General features: G+C 42.8%; 1 protein-coding gene across 7 annotated transcripts in view; it reads right to left on the bottom strand.

Moving 5' to 3' along the window:
- LOC118123902 (RNA binding protein fox-1 homolog 3) overlaps window positions 1-16,177 on the bottom strand; it is a 255,107-nt gene that overhangs the window by 23,904 nt on the left and 215,026 nt on the right. For 6 of the 7 annotated variants that reach the window (XM_047344006.1, XM_047344004.1, XM_047344007.1 and 3 more), the window contains 5 exons: window positions 11,338-11,481; window positions 6,123-6,176; window positions 2,680-2,772; window positions 1,846-1,906; window positions 1,696-1,749 (listed from right to left, as the gene is read on the bottom strand). In XM_047344006.1, the coding sequence (XP_047199962.1) occupies window positions 1,696-1,749; window positions 1,846-1,906; window positions 2,680-2,772; window positions 6,123-6,176; window positions 11,338-11,481 (406 nt within the window). The remainder of the gene's footprint in view (window positions 1-1,695; window positions 1,750-1,845; window positions 1,907-2,679; window positions 2,773-6,122; window positions 6,177-11,337; window positions 11,482-16,177) is intronic. The other variant, XM_047344009.1, reaches the window with a different exon arrangement.

Genomic DNA, 16,177 nt, shown 5'->3' with positions numbered 1-16,177 from the left:
ATTTATGGCTCCCAATTTTACTGATCTCCCGCACAGAAATGAGGACTGATAAACAGTGATTAATCGCCTTTATATCCCATTTTACTCCCACCAAAAGTATATTAACTGTAGCTATGATGATTTTCCTGGAACCTGATTTTACTTTTTTTTTTTCGTTGTTTTTCTTGGAGATGGGGGAACATCATAGTCAAAGGCATGATCAGTGTTGTTGTTTTTTTCTATCTTTTTTACAGCTAAAGCCGCCTTTTTCTGCTCATTAGTGTGGTTTTGTTTCAAAAATGTATCTCTTATTTATGTTTCCCATCTTCCCAGCTGGCAAGCATATGTTGTCGTTTAGGCTTGGCAAACTCCAGCGCCATGTCAAGACGACTTGAAAAATTAGCAGCCAATAAATCACCCAGCCCCTCCTGCTTCCTCTGCCTGGAGTGGTGGACCACACTCCCTCTGATTTATGAGATGATTTGGGAAGTGTGTGAGTGTGTGTGAGTCTGTGTGTGTGTGTGTGTGTGTGTGTGTGTCTGTTTTTGAGAGAGTGTATTATGGAGAAAGTGTGCACGAAAGAGGCGACATGCATTAGTGTCTGTGTTCTACATAGGTTATCTATTTCTGTATGCTGGAATGCACTTGGTCCGAGTGTAAAAGCAGGGCATGGGACAGTGTTATGTGTGTATATAGGTCAGTGAAATGATTGTTAATATAAGTTAGACTTACTTAATGTGTAGATTTTTTATTCAAGGGAAATTCTACCTGACCCATAATTTATATGTTTGAGTGTATGCATGCAACATAAGAGAGAAAGAGAGAGAGAGGGAGAGAGACAGAGAGAGAGTATGTTTGTTTGTGTGAGTAATTATCAGGGGAAGATGTCAAAACCAAGGGAATGCTGGGGGGAGGAGTAGGAGGGTAGGTGGGAGGCAGGGGAGGAGGCATGGAGGGGGTGAGGGGTTGGGGATGAAATAAAAATGATAGATGGCTGCTTTCTGTCATGGACAGTTATTTAGAGGTTCGCCGTAAAGCTGTCCGGGGAATGAACAGATTTTAGTCTAATGAGCAGAAAGGAAAGCCGTTAAAGTGGCGCGATGTGCTCAGCACTTCTTCCAAATGAAATAGTACCATTTCCCCCTCATTAAAATGCAAAGGGTTCATATAACATACAGCAATAAAGCTGGCATGTCGAGGCACAGAGAGATAGGGAAAACCCCACTGAGCTCATCTCATTCCTCCATTACTGAGACCAGAAGGAATAGCGGCCTTCGACAGGGTAGGTGCCAACAATATCGCTCACTCAATCTCCCTTATTCAGTTAGCTCTGTAAAAGTCAATCTGGCGCACTTGGCAAATCCATCCACAGCAGCAGCCTCCACAATCTGATAACAGTTGCAGGGGCGCTTGCTCTTGAAATCATTTTTTTCAGCTTTACAGTTGCACACCGTGCAAACAATGGCTCAGGCTCCTTCAGCCACTCAGAGAAGCTTGGATCATCCACTGCTTATCTAAGCCGCTGGCAGATTCACTTTGATTTGAGGGGAATTTCATGTTCAGTAGGTTCAGCATGAACCCGATTGTGAAAATTCAGGGGTCAGATTGGGATTGGCTGTGGCTGATAGTGGCCTCAAGTACACTTGCAGTGCATGGGGTGGAAGGTTGAGAGGAAAGCATTCAAAATTCAAACAGCAGGAGCTGCAGGTCTCTTACCAGCATACAGTTCAGGACCATAGACAGCTCCGACCACTGGATTCAGCTTCCAGCCTGATGAACAAAATAAACTCAACTCACGACCAGAACTAAATGGGAATACTCTTGTGACTTTTGTTTTTAGGTATTGTTATAAGGTTTAGCACTTACCGTTCGTGTAAGGGTTGGCCACTTTTTTGTTTGTCATCACTCGTGCTGTTGCATTGTTCACCTGTTAAAATCAATAAAACAAAAGGTGATTACAGACCCTCACATTTACTATCCAGACACACAAGGGTGGGCCAAAAGCAAGAAGCAACCGAAGATGTAACAAAGTCCTAAAGTAATATGTTAATAAATAAATAAATAAATGATTATGTAAATATGTTTGTAGCACTTTGGTGTGATTGTGTTTGGTTCACCCTTTCATGAATTTATTCATCATTTCAATTTTCTTACACATTAATAAATTACTGGAAAGAGAGGGGGAAGCATGCACCAATTACCCACAGGTATGAATACAAAAAACAACATCCTTCAAAATCAGTAATTGGTTGAATAAACAAATGGATTCCAAAAGAAAAACACAGGCATTGCTTTGATTTTCTTCTATTGACCTGATGAGAATGACTGAGCGGGGGCTCGGCTCATCGTAAACAAGAGCAGAATCAGAGCAGGCGCCGCTAAACGATGGTGACGGGGGAATGCAGGTCTTCTCAGGTTTGTCAGGAACCCAGAGGATGATAGCATGCATTCATTCTTCATTGTCAGGTAATGATGGACAACCAGCGTGTCCAGGTTGACATATATGAAACGTGCATTCTAGTGAGAACAAGTTATATGCACCATTATGCATGCATGCATCCAGGCACATGTACATTCTGGAATGCAGATATCCACTCACACACATCTCAGCCACATGCAAATGCATGGGTTCGTGGGTAAGTTTAGGAGGCAGCAGGCAGGAAGTAGAAAAAGATGAGGAAAAAGGGAAAATGAAAGCACCTCAATTTTGCGTCCCTCTACGATTGTACCGTTTAGTTTCTCCCGTGCACGATCAGCATCTGTGCTTGTTTCGAAAGTTACAAACCCAAAGCCCTGAGATCGCCACGTTAGCAACCGGTAGAGAGAAAGGAGAGGGAAAGATTGGAGACACACACACACACACACACACACACACACACACACAGACACACACACACACACACACACACACACACACACACACACACACACACACACACAGATTCACATACACACAAAGAGGAAAAAGAAAGGGGCAGGGAGGAGAAAAGGGAAAGAGGTGAGAAGACAGGAGTAGGTGAGCAGCAGAGTCGAGTTGTAAGCAGCCAGATTAATTAGAGGCAGTTAGTGAGGCGTCAGGAAACAGCAAAGAGAGAGATCCGAGGAGGAGAGGATGGCGGTGACGTGACCTCACACAACAACACCAACAAACCTGCCCGCTTTACCCAATTAAACAGCACAGCACTGGTGCCATGGGTGAATGTCAGGAAGTAGCGGATGCAAAACACTGTGTTAGCTGCCATAATAGTCGTATAATTATCTACACAACTCCAGCAGCACAGCCCTCGTCTTTCTTTGAAGGCGTGGGCAACGGGGGAAGGAGTGAGGATGAATTCTCCAAAGAGAGATGTTAACTTGATCTCTGACTGTTTCTAATTCAGTGCACTAATAAGTGGGACATTTTTTACAGAGGCAAAATCACACTGGCTCACTGATGCAAAAAAGTGATTGGTGTCACTGCAAATACCATCGTCTGTGATAGAGGAGAGCGAGGATGTTGACTTTAAAACCCCGACCAAAATATACCCAACCTCTCATTTCCATCCCCCCTCCCCCCCAGTTCTCTGTCTCCCTTGCTCCCCTGGGGGGTTTGTCACTTCCTTGAGTTATGTGGACGGGGATACTGGACCTGAGCTCTATAGCAGGAGCATTAAGATATGCTGGCCAAACAAGTCCCATTCCTTTGCTTTCTATATATACTTATAGAGGTATGGGCAGGGGAAGAGGGAGCATGGCCGGCGCTGCCTCATAATTGCTTGAGGATGTAATACATGTGAGAGATGGCGAGCGGTGTGATCTCGTATGCATACGCAGGATCTCCGGGCTGCTATTCCTAGCATAAATAACACGGGACCTGTCCTTGGGGAAAGAGAGATAAAGGAATAAATTCAAAAAAGGAACTGAGGGCAAAATTAATCCTTTGGACATTCACCCAACTGTGGTTACCCCCTCTATCTTTTTTTTTTATCATGCACACATAATTAGCTTACAAGAGGGGAGAGTGGAGCCACCATTTTTCAAAGGAGACAAACATATTGAATGCAAATTGCCAAAGCTTCATAGGAAATAGATTGTTTATTAATGGCCTGGTCGGTTCATTATAAAGCACACAGGGTGCGGGAGAGGGAGAGGGAGAGGGAGGGAGGGAGGGAGAGAGAGAGAGAGGAGAGAGAGAGAGAGAGAGAGAGAGAGAGAGAGAAAGGCATCATGGGTAATGGCTTTGTAGGGCACAAACAATAAATGCTTGTTACGGCGGAGGAGGCAGGTTTATCCGGTGCTCAATCTTGTCTGGCAGAGGGGGCTGAGTGCAGCAGTGTCGCCTGGTTCCAGGGCTCCCTGCATGCCTGCATACGAGCCCAAACTACTCCCAGGTATGAATGGGAATCAATAGTATTCATGCCTCAACACCCAGCCAGGGAGCCTGTCTGCTTTATGAATGGAAAGCTGTGGAGCTTAGTGCACTCCATTAAATGAACAGCTGGATGAGGAGCACTCGGCTGTTCACACCTCCGCAGGCTTCACCTGTCCATGGTAGGTGGTTAGGAGAATGATATTGCAGTGGCGTAGCAGGGCTGTGGCTAGTTTCCTGGTTGACTTTTTGCTAATCTTGGTTTAGGAATTCAAATTAGCATCAAAATACATATATGCGTGGACATAGATGTGCCAAAGGACACAGCTGAAATTAAACTTTGAGCGGTCAAATTTGAATTATACCCAGTATATTTGTGTTTCTGTATTAATGTCTTATATATATATTTATATATATAGCCATATAGAGTAGAATAAAGAATAAATATTTAAAAACACACCAGTAAGTAATGCACTGGGTGATCCTTCATTAATATTACACACATTGTACTTTATTTTGACTCACAAAATCCTACTGCTTCAGTACTTCTCTGGTTTTTCTGAAATATTTACTGGAGCACCAAATGTGGATGCAAATTAAAACTATTGTCAAATGTTTTTTAAACCTGAAATCTGTATGTCCGTGATAGGATTGCAAAGATTTACCCCTTCAGCAGGAAACATTGGGTTTAGGGCTGACAAAGTAGACAGGCCAGAAAGTGCTGCTAGAGAAACACTTTCATGCTTTTGGTTGATTCATGGGATTTATTAGCAATAAAGGAAATTGTTGAAAAACCTCAATCTTTCAAATGTCTCGTTTAAAGCAGCACTCTGCAACTTTTGCTGAACAACAGCGCCTTCTGCAGCCAATAATCATAAGTAATTCTGTTGGGCTCTGAGCTCCAGCCGTTTTAATGTACAGCAAACAAAGTTTATCAATCTCCTGGCCACAGCTCTGATTGCGTGGTCCCTCTCAAAGAAATGATACATGGCCGCATGGTGTATATTCCTGTCTCCGTAAAAATATACACCAAATTCTATTCAAAATTCTTTATATTTAAAAAGTTTCTTCGCTTTCTAAGCCCTTTTCAACTGATCTTTTGAACTTATGGTTTATTTCGGCACCTCTCGCTGGAGATCCTGCCTGCTCACCAAGGTTATACAGAGTTGAAACTGCTGCTATTTCCAGGTGAAACTGTTGCATAGTGTTGCTTCAAAATCACTTTAACTACCTTGGATTTGAACCTTTATTGCATTCAACACACAAACACTTTAAATAAAAGTTAGCATTAGTATTAGCCTCCAAATTTCTTTTAGCCAAACAACATTTATTTGCAAAACCACCCCAGAGGACACCATTACTATCCTGAATTATCGTCTATTTAAAACAAAATGATAAAACCTGAATAATGTGGAATCTGTGGAATCAACACCCGGCCTTCAAAGAGAACCAGGTCCCTTAACAAGTGGTTTCAGCTCCATACGCTTGAGGACCTGCAGCCTGCTTGTGGATTAAGTGAATTGTGAAACAGCTCAATAATGAATTGATTGACAGGGCTAATGATTCACAACTTGGGTTAGAGCTGCAACAACAAAAACAATAGGGAGGGAGGGAGGGAGGGAGAGAGAGAGAGGGGGAGGGAGAGAGAGAGAGAGAGAGGTGTGGTGGATGTATGTCTCCCAGACCAGGCTTAGAGACCACTACTCTCAGCCAATGTACACACTACACTAATGCCATCATTAGGAAACAGAAGAAGTACATGGTAATGAAGCAGCTGGCGTTCTAGTTCACTTACCTTGGATCCTCGCTCATTAAAGATAATCTCCACATCTAAAATCTTTCCAAATTGCTGCAGAGAGAAAAGAAAAAGAGAAGAGCGGGGCAGAGTTAGAAAGCCTCATTGGCTGTGAATTCATGAGAAGGACGACTGGAGAGAGAAAAACCATTAAGACAATATGGAAATGTTGCTTTTGTGAGGAAATGGTGGTCAATTTGCATTTGTTAGCTCGGCAAACAGTTCTTTAAGCTCACTGGTGTGCTTTAAAAAGAGAGCTCATAGTTGCTGCTCTGGTGCATTGTTGTATTTCAATCAAAACTCTACATGAGATCACAGAGTCTTTGATTGCACATCAGCATTTCTGATGTTTGTTTCCTTGTTTCAACACAGAGAGATAAAGAAGCATCAGACGGTATTTTGATGACTTGAGATATGGATCCACCTCCACGATCACCTGGTCTGAAAACTTTGTTGGATCAGTTCTAACTGCACCTCTCTGTCCTTTTATAAGCCTCCCTCTGTCTCTTCTGTTCTTTCCCCTCTCTTCCTCTCTTTGTTTGTGTGCTCTCCCAGTCAACAGGACCTAAGGGCCAGTCCCCAGGGGTTAACATGCTCCAGCCTTTCGATTTAACAGGCCTGCCTTTGGATCATTAAAAAACAGAGGAATGAAAGTAAACTGTAAGTTCCTCTAATGAGTGGAGTGAGAGCGACTTTTAATTGCTGTCTACAATGGCCGTATTATTTCATTAAAAGTAATTACCCTGTCAAGCGGTCCGCGTCGCCTTCATTTCTGCACAACAGGGAAGAAATGGGCCTTCCATGTGGTCGACGCTCAATGGGAATGGATGGATCGTTTGACTGAGTCTCTAATAGGGGTTAGGAGGAGCTGGCTATTATCTGGCTGGAGTGAGTGGGCTTGAGGAGCTGAGGGTTTATGCGTCAGCGAAAAACATATGCCCCCCCCACACTCGAAAGGGTAATGCAGTGACCTCACCACACCAAGTTCAAATGGAAGAAAAAGACTTAGTTATTTAAAACCTCCTCAGTGTTATCAGGGTGTGTTTCCTCTCCGTTAAAAGATATTCCATAGATCCCATCCACACATTGGCCTGCGCAGCTCCGCTGATTCGAATGGGTAGCGGCGGCTACGATCACGCACACTCACACATTTATATCCCAGCGTGATGCCCCTTTCTCGCCTGAGATGACAATGCTTCCCCCATGCAATGTGCAGATGCTAATTGTTTTAACCGAGCGTAATGGGCTTGTGGCGTCGATTAATTAGTTTCAGAGGAAGTCGTCTTTGTGGATTTCCACATGGCGCAGGGGACTGCTCGTTGCTCACCAGTGATCTCATGCACTTCTGTCTCCACCCACCCACTCATACCCACACACTCTCACACGCACACACACACACACAAAAACAGCTGCATCAGCAGCACCGATAAACAATAGCTCCAATGGGAGGAGTCTCAAGAGGGAAGGCGAGGGCTGCAGTCAGATCCATGCACCCACAGACTATAAAAACAACTCAATATCAATATAAAGACAGAAAACACGAAGAAGCATCCAGAAGTTAAACCCACACCAGTGCTTTTACATGTTCATTTATCAAAAATAATTAATTTTACTTCACAGCTGATCGCGCTGCTTGAGACATTTAAGTCTTTTTTTCCCTAGGTATCCATAGGTTTCCGTTCATTTCTAATTCCATATGGGTTCCTTTACTGTTATTTAGGAAACGCCGTGGAGACGTCTCCAGTCATTCTGCACTTAAAACAATTATGGGGAAATGGAAATTAAATTACATGACTCAAGCAAGTTTAAAGAGTGTGGCTGTTACACATAAATGAACAGAATCCAATGGCAGCCAAGAGATGTAGCAAAAATAATGACATTAAATAACCTAAAACTGTACGACATGCATAGAAAGATGTCAGCAATTGAAGGGATTCTTTGACACAGTGTGGACTTGCTGCCTTTTTCCTGCACAAAAACTAGAAAACAAATTCATGACACACAGTGTTTCCTGTGCCTCCAGCCAGCCAGTGTGGGAGCAACAAACACGATCAACTGTGCCTCCACCTTTCATCAGCTTGGATTTCTTTAAGCTCTTCAGAAACCTATAATTACGCTACAGCGACTGTGTGTATTCAAACAGTAGCGTGGCAGTGTGGAGGATGTTCAGGCACAGCAGTCAGTGTGACAGCGGGGTGAGGGGGGGCAGAGGTCCTGATTGCTCTGGGAAACGCTGTGAGAGCCCTTACATGCGCCGAGAGAAGCACTGCTGAAGAACCCGGTCGCATAAACGAGGGCACCCTCAAGTAGCGCAGCATGGGCGCTGTGCAGAGCTCGCTCGCACTTGGAGTGTTTTCATTCCCCACACACTTGCTAGCTCTCAGAGATCACAGTTTCTAATTACTGATTGAGGTCCGCTGTGGTCGTCCTAATGAGCCCTTCATTTAGCGCCTCGTTAAAGGCTCGCAGGTTTCTCCACACCCGTAACCCTGTGGTGCGCTGGCTGAATCTCAGACCCTCCCTTCTTGTTTCAGGGTGCCGGTTCCACAGCCTTTTACCGGCGATGAAACCTCTACTAGCGTCACCGGGGAGGGTTTCTCCGTGCTGCGTGGGAGCAGATGGAGCTCCTGGCGGGGTTTAGCCTTCTTTAGTGGGCCGTGCAGCACCTCCACTCTCCTCCTCCTCCTCCGTCTTCCCGCCTGCGTGTCTGTGGGTTTCACTCAAGCGTAACAGTAATGGCGTATTGAGCCGGTGGCGCTCCAGAAGCCATTAGAGCTAGAGGGATGAAGCTTTCCACACGCTGATCACACAAAGGCCCATTGTGGAGGCCATGTCAGAGGGTGGAGCGGACCAGCTATCTCCTTGCCAAGCACTACCCCAAGACAATCAATCCCACAATCCTCCGCAATGCCAACCGCCGAAAGGGGAAGGGGGGGGCAACACGTGGGTGAGGAGGGTGATTGAGGGGGACTGGGTGGGACGCGATCAATTTTGTATCGTATATCTGCATGAGCCGGGCCAGGCACACAAAGCCTCGGAGCTAATTACTGAGGCGATTTGGATTCCACATGACCTGCACCAGAGCTGGGAACAATAAAGCTAACAATCAGAGAGAGAAAGAGAGAGAGAGAGAGAGAGAGCAGCCATGTTGTCTGCAATTTATAAAGCCACAGCCCGGGCAGTAATTAATATCATCAGCTGGATGTTGTCTTCATAACGATGAGAATTAACGCCTCTGGGTTCTAATGGTCCAATTAGCGCATAACATTTAAAGTACATTTTTGGCCATCGTCTCCATTCAGATCCATTATCATTATTGAATTTGGGATGTTTGGGTCAATTCTTATTGAGGCTTCTGCGAGACACACGGGTGAGCTGTTGAAATATTCATCGCCTCATTAATTGGGGCGAGAGCCAGAGACAAAGAGAAGTTTTCTGCTGAGGACCTTTGGTTTGCTGATATGTAATATTTGTCTGCTCTGTGTGTGTGTAACCTCTGAACAGGTAATCAGGACAAACGGTTTCCTCCGTCCCAATTTCAGCGGACAATTTAATGTTATGCGATGGTCTAAAAGCTACTTAGGAAGCTTTTTTGTGTGGATGAATGTATAATTCTAGTGACCAAGACAGAAAGAAATTAAAGATAATACTGCTGCTTTTTCCTCCCTAATTTGAACCACCATTCCTTTTGTTACTAATGACATTGTTCTCATCAAGCTCAGGTTAATTACTGAGATTTAGGGAGGCGGCTAAATAGCAGCCTCGACGGGTTAAAGACAAAGATGAATGGTAAAACTTCAGGGTACTGGGTTCCATAGCTCAAGTGCAGCAGGGAGTTTTTACCCCCCCCCCACTCACACATCAGCACCTGATTGTGACTGATTTGCCTGTTTTTCTCTACTTTTCCGGACTTGTAAAAACTCAGAAAGCACTTTTTATTTCTCCTGACAGTGTAGTTAATGATGTAAATGCCATTAATTATGCGGCTGTTGTTGTGCGATTTGGTCCCACTGCTCATTTCTCATGAAGCTTAATAAGCCAAAGTGTAATAATTTCTTTATTTGTGTCAGGCGAGGTGAGATGCCTTCACTACCATCCTTTCAGGTGGATTAAATTTTACTAACGTGGTTTGGAACGTCTTTAGATACTTCTAGGCCCCCGTTCATACCTGGTGTTAACATCCGTCCTGAAACCTTATCACTGGTGGACAGCTTTAGGTTAATCTGTTCAGACCTGTCATGAAAATGTGTCTCCTTTGACCGTGTGATCGGTAAGCAACAGCTTGTAGAGTTAGTGGTGGTGTGCACCTTGTTGTTTGTGATCCAACAGTAAACTGAGAGAAGAGGGAAGAAGCGGAGGAACACCTAATGAAGCACGTATCGACACACGGATATATTTTAAAGCAGAGAGTATTTTGTGGTATTAAGAGTTGAACTGTTATTTTGTTGTAAATGTTATTGTAGATTCCACATATGAAAATGTTGGTCGTCTGGATACGTTTTATTTGTAGTGTGATCTTGTGAATTTTGCACTTATTTATAGTGTATATTTAAGTTAAATATACTTTAAACTGTTAACAGATAATTCGTTAAATTTCAACTTCCAACTTGCCGTAGCAAAAAAATAGACACTCTTATCACCAACTGTCGTTTTGTGCTTTTTTTTTGGGAGAAAAGTGTCGGTTCTGGCACGAATTCATTTTAAAAGTATCAATTTAGCACCGGTATCCAAAATAAATCCAGACGACATCCAACCCTAGTGGTCAGCTTTGATATTGTGGCCACAATCAAATGAAAGGAAGGTCAACGAGAAGTGTAAAAAATATGTTCATTGTGAAACAGTAGCGGGTCAGAGGACGTCAGCTGAGTAGGTGGTCCTTCATATGTGCATTTGCATTATCATTACGAAAAGAATGCAACCACATGCGTCCCAGACCACCTCTCAATGTGGTCACCACTCAGGACACATTTGGGTGCGTTCAGACCTGAACTTAGCACTGACCACTTGTGATCGAATCACTCAGGACGGATGTTAACACCAGGTGTGAACAGGGATCTGCATACTGTACATGCTGAGTGTGCATTGCCACCTCATTGTCATTTCTCAGTAATTAACTTGACAAGTACAGCATCACTATAACTAATAGATGAAGGCCTAACCCACAAGACAATAAGGAGTATTAATAAACTGGAGTTTTCCTCGCAGGCACACTCACCCCAAACATTTGCCTTAGGTCAGGGTCCCGGAAGCGGAAGGGAATGTTGGAGACATGTAACCGTTTGGGCTGCTGCTTCTCTGAAGAGTCTGAGTGCTGGAGCTGGAGCTGCTGAGAGCCCTCTGTTTGCGTCACATCATCTGTCTGCCGGAGGGAAACAAACACAGAAAAGACACACGCTGCTCATTAGCTGCTACAGTATACTGTACCTCCCGGTCCTGAAGCAGGCAGTGGGTGTGGGGGGAGTGGATGTGGCAGGGTGCGGGGGTGGGGTTGGGAGGCCTGGCTGACTAACTTACTCGGCATCTGCCATTTTTCAATCTGGCGAGAAAGCCAAAGCGATAAACAGCCGATGACTTATAGTGTCAAACCTGAGGTTGTGCATTACAAATCCACTTATTAATCTCTTGCACTTAGCTCTTGAGCAACAGGGAAGATTGAAGGCGCTGACAAAAAGGCGTGGATATAGATCCCACGGAGCCCTGACATGTCTAGACTAAAGACACATTATTGGTGACGTTTGCACACAGGCATCAGAGTGCGAGGCCCAAAGCCCTCAGCGTTGTTGTTTCCATCATTATGAGAATGCTATGCTGACATTTCTATATAAATGACGTGTCTGATGTCAATGACAAATTCACTTGTTTCTCTGTGTGACACCGGTGATGGATTCCACTGAGGGAGCTGGTGGTTTGTCTGTTTAGATGGACCTTGTTTTTGAGGCAGTTTCTTTCTCTGATGTATTTTCTGTGGACAAAACCTCATTGGTCAACAACATAGTTCATCCGCTCTTTTATTCCCGCGGTGTGGGACAAGTCTATCTACACAGGACCTCATATTTGGTGGTTTTTGAGTCAATAAAAATGACACTTTCACAAATCAGCATCCTCTGATGTCGTCTCTCTGATTCAGAGCAGGTTAAACAAACAGTTCAACGTTAATGACAGTGATGTGATTTCTTGATATTCATAACATCAATATCACTTGAGCATTAAATATGAATGCAGAGTCAGGACATTTAAATTATTTAATTAATGTTAATTAATGTCTCTGTCCAAAGTAAACACAAACAAAAAAGGATTAAAACGAATGAAAATAATAAAAGATGTCATGTACATACCTCTGGTGTTTTTAAATATTCTACTTTTATTTTATCTTATTTTATTGCATATTTTCATTCTATTTTGTACTTTCACTTTCACTCTCTTGTCTTCTTCATTGTTTACTATCTGCTGCTATCATGCTTTTCTCTGCATTAGATCAATAAAGTTTATCTTTCAGTTTATCTTAATTAAAATTAGGTAATTAATGGAATAATTTTGAGAAGGAAGCAAAAATATAAAATCCACTAAAAATGTTCAAAATAAGTTCATTAAAAGTGAGATATGAACACAGGACTATTTGTTGCAGACTATTGGGTATATACCTTATATTATATGTTCGTGGCTGTAAATTAAAACTGTATAAAAACAGGGTAGATATATAAGCTAAGGTTTCATCCTGCACCTCTTTCGTCAGTAAAAACATCCCAAAAAAATTTGAAAATATATATTTACATGCGAAAAATGAAAAAAAAGAAAACAGTCAATAAACAAAAGTAAAAAAAAAAAGAAGTTAGTTTGTAGTCATGGGTTTAGTTTTGTGCCGGAGTTATTTTTGCTAAACTCCAGGGTGCAGGGACTCCTGGAGGTGTTAGGAAGAATGTTATTGTCACACTGAAGCTGCCAGGTTAGGTTCCATCGTGCCTGAGGTCTACTAATATAATTCTACCAAGAAAATGTGAGTTCTGAAATTTCTGTTTCAACAGGAAAAGCTGCAGCTAAACTCACAAGAAAGAGAAGTATTAAAAGCAACTGAAGCACTATTACGTAAATGTAAAAATAAAAACTGCCGTGTGAAGACAGAAACAAGTTTGATTGGGACTCAAATTGTACCAGGACACAGACTCAACTGAAACTAAACTGCCACAAAGATAAAGAAAGTAAAAAGGTGAAAAAGGACTTGAGTCCAGTAAAACCCTACTTTTGAAGGAAGGAGTAACTGAATGAGAATGCACAGTTGGAAAATTAAGGTTGTAAACTATAGTGCTAGAAACATTGATTTAAAATTAGAATGTTGTGGGATTTCCTACTGTTAGCGAATGCACCAAGTGCTGTTGGAGACCTGGATTGGGCTGAGAGACAAACTCAGGGTAAACAGTAACAGACTCATATCACCGCAGTGTTCATATTGTGTTACACTCCGCTGAGCGTGGTGACGTTAATTGTTGAGATACAGTGACTTAAATCTGCCTCTGTTTCCGTTTTTCTTCAGATTTTCTAAGCTCAGTTTACATTGAAGTCAATGGGGTTATACAGTAGGTGTATGATCCTCCCGTCACTCACAGGAGTCATGCAGCAAGTTGTGTGAGTCTGTTTGGTTTGATTTCACACTTTGGCTGAAAGACGACAGACTTATGGCAAAAAAGGTGTGAAGAGTGAAATGTGTGACCTCAAGGACGCGTTGAATAAAAAATATTCAGAAGGGTTCAACTCACTTCACTCTGAACCTTCCACCCACCGTAGACACAGATACAAAAATCCAAATAAGGTCAGAAGAACTCATGACAATTGAAGGGTGAATAATTGTGTCAAAAGTGTGAAGGGCACAAAAGAGCTGAATTGATGTGTTGCAGTCCTATTTTCAATCAATGTTTTAAAGTTTGAATAAAGTTTCCAGGTGCATGTGTGAATGAGGAGGACGAGCTTGAAGACGAGTGGGTGTGAAGGTTTCTCTCGTTCGCTCCTGTTATATCTAAGGTTCACACTGAATACTTGAAAAATGTAAAAAAGTTTGAAGAGGATATAAATTGGAATACGACCATGAATGAAGGAACGTTTCTTGACATCTGACATTGTTGGTGAGTAGAAGGGCCACAAACAGGGAGTGAGAAACTGGCGATTCTGTACGCTGGAAAACTGCTGAGATATATTCAACATACAAATATTTTGCTAATAATTTTTTCGAATAGGGGAAAAATAGTAGATAGATCAATTAAAGTAACTTTTACTGAGCAACAGCGCCCTCTGCAGCCACACGTGGTGATTGATTCTGTTGAGCTTCGTGTCCGAGCGATTAGTGGTTTTCATGTAGAGAAAAAAATAAAGCCTATCAATGTGTTGAACAAATTAACAGTGGATATTATCCATGATCACTGACTTCCTAGACCAGAAGAGCTGCTGCTGTAACAAATAAACAAAACTCTGTTTAGAATTCTTCATGTTTTAAAAGTTTCCTCAATGAATATCGTAGATTAACGTAGCTTTTGAATGACATCTAAAGGCTTATTTAGCTACCTTTATGTTTGAAAAAAGATATGTCGGTCCCTGCCCACATACTTCCTTGCATCCTTTACGTTTGGTTATTCAGTAACATATCCACTAGAGGGCAGCGCTGAGTCAAGGGTTTCTGACAACAACAATGTAGACAATGGAAGAAGGTGTAATTAAGAAAGAAGCAAAAGCAGTATTGTGTCCCTGAGCCGGGGCGAAGTAACATCATATCGATGCCCGTAGTTTCTTTTTCGCAAAGTCTCTCCTCAAAAACCTCTGCCAATGTTGAAATATGGTCCTATGGTTGTCTTGCTTGAACTATCAGCTACACTGCCCCCCCATGTTTTCCTGTGGTACTGCTCCTTTTTGTTGTTTCTTCTGCGCCCATAAGCTTTCAGAAGACGTGCACAAAAATGGTCGAAATGGAAGAGTACAAACAGAAAGCTCCGTCCCTTTCTTTCTTCTGACATTTGAACTTGCAGCTACCTGTCAGTTACACACTTCACACATAAGATCGCACCAAAGTAACATAGCTGCTGGTGTATGGCCAAAAACAGTGGAACAACGACAGGAGCCTATAATGGTAATAATAATAATAATGTTGTTTGTAAAGAAGTGTCAGCACCTATGAACAATGAATTCCATTGTTTTCCTTTATGTGCAAATGAAATGCACCCGGTGGATTGGTGAGCTCTGTAGGTGATGGTATAGTGTATTTGAACTTTGCAGAGATCCAGCCGTGGTTAAAAGACTGTTGGCAGGAGGTGAACTACAAAGAAGTGGTGTCAAAATCAGACACAAAATCATTTGCCTTATTCCCTCCCTGCGAGGTTTTGCAAACCCATAAGTACATCACACTGCCGTAATTGCTCTCATGACCACAAGAGGTCACTCATCAGAGAGAAACAACAACAACAAAAGGTTGCTTTGAGCGTTTGAACATTTGTTTTTGATGCCGTGGGGGCGGTCTCCACTCGGCAACAGCAAGCCATTGATCAAAATGAACAAAAATGAGTCCTGATTTAGTGGCCGCTGACTCTGGGACTAAATAAAGTAGCGTGTGGAGGAGGGGAGAATGAGAAACGAGAGAGTGGAAGTGGCAGATATCGAGCACAAAAGCTGTTTGAATGTGATATGTAAACTGCAAGGTCTCCCGGGAAGTGCTCTCTGAGCACGGCAAACACATTGTATACTGGCTGGGGAGTCACATACACGGACACAATCTTGTACTGAGATACAGACGTGAAAAGGGAGTAGGTTGTTGCCGGAGTACAAACGGTTCGAATGACACACACACGCATACGCACGCTGATAACCCTCACCCTGCTCCGAGCCGGTCGGATGGCTGCAGGCCTCTCTTAGTGATACATTTCCCACCATTTAGGAAATGGGGTAGGGATTTATTCATTATAATTCATCATCACAGTATTATCATTATCATCATGATCGTAATGATGATCGCCTTTATTATTCTCATTATCATAATCACAATCCCCACTGTAATGGCTGTCATTTATTTGGTTTTTATG

Source organism: Hippoglossus stenolepis, chromosome 16 (assembly GCF_022539355.2).
Source record: "Hippoglossus stenolepis isolate QCI-W04-F060 chromosome 16, HSTE1.2, whole genome shotgun sequence".
NCBI lineage: Eukaryota > Metazoa > Chordata > Actinopteri > Pleuronectiformes > Pleuronectidae > Hippoglossus > Hippoglossus stenolepis.
Note: the sequence above shows the minus strand (reverse complement) of the source record. Positions and strands in the feature narration are given on the sequence as shown.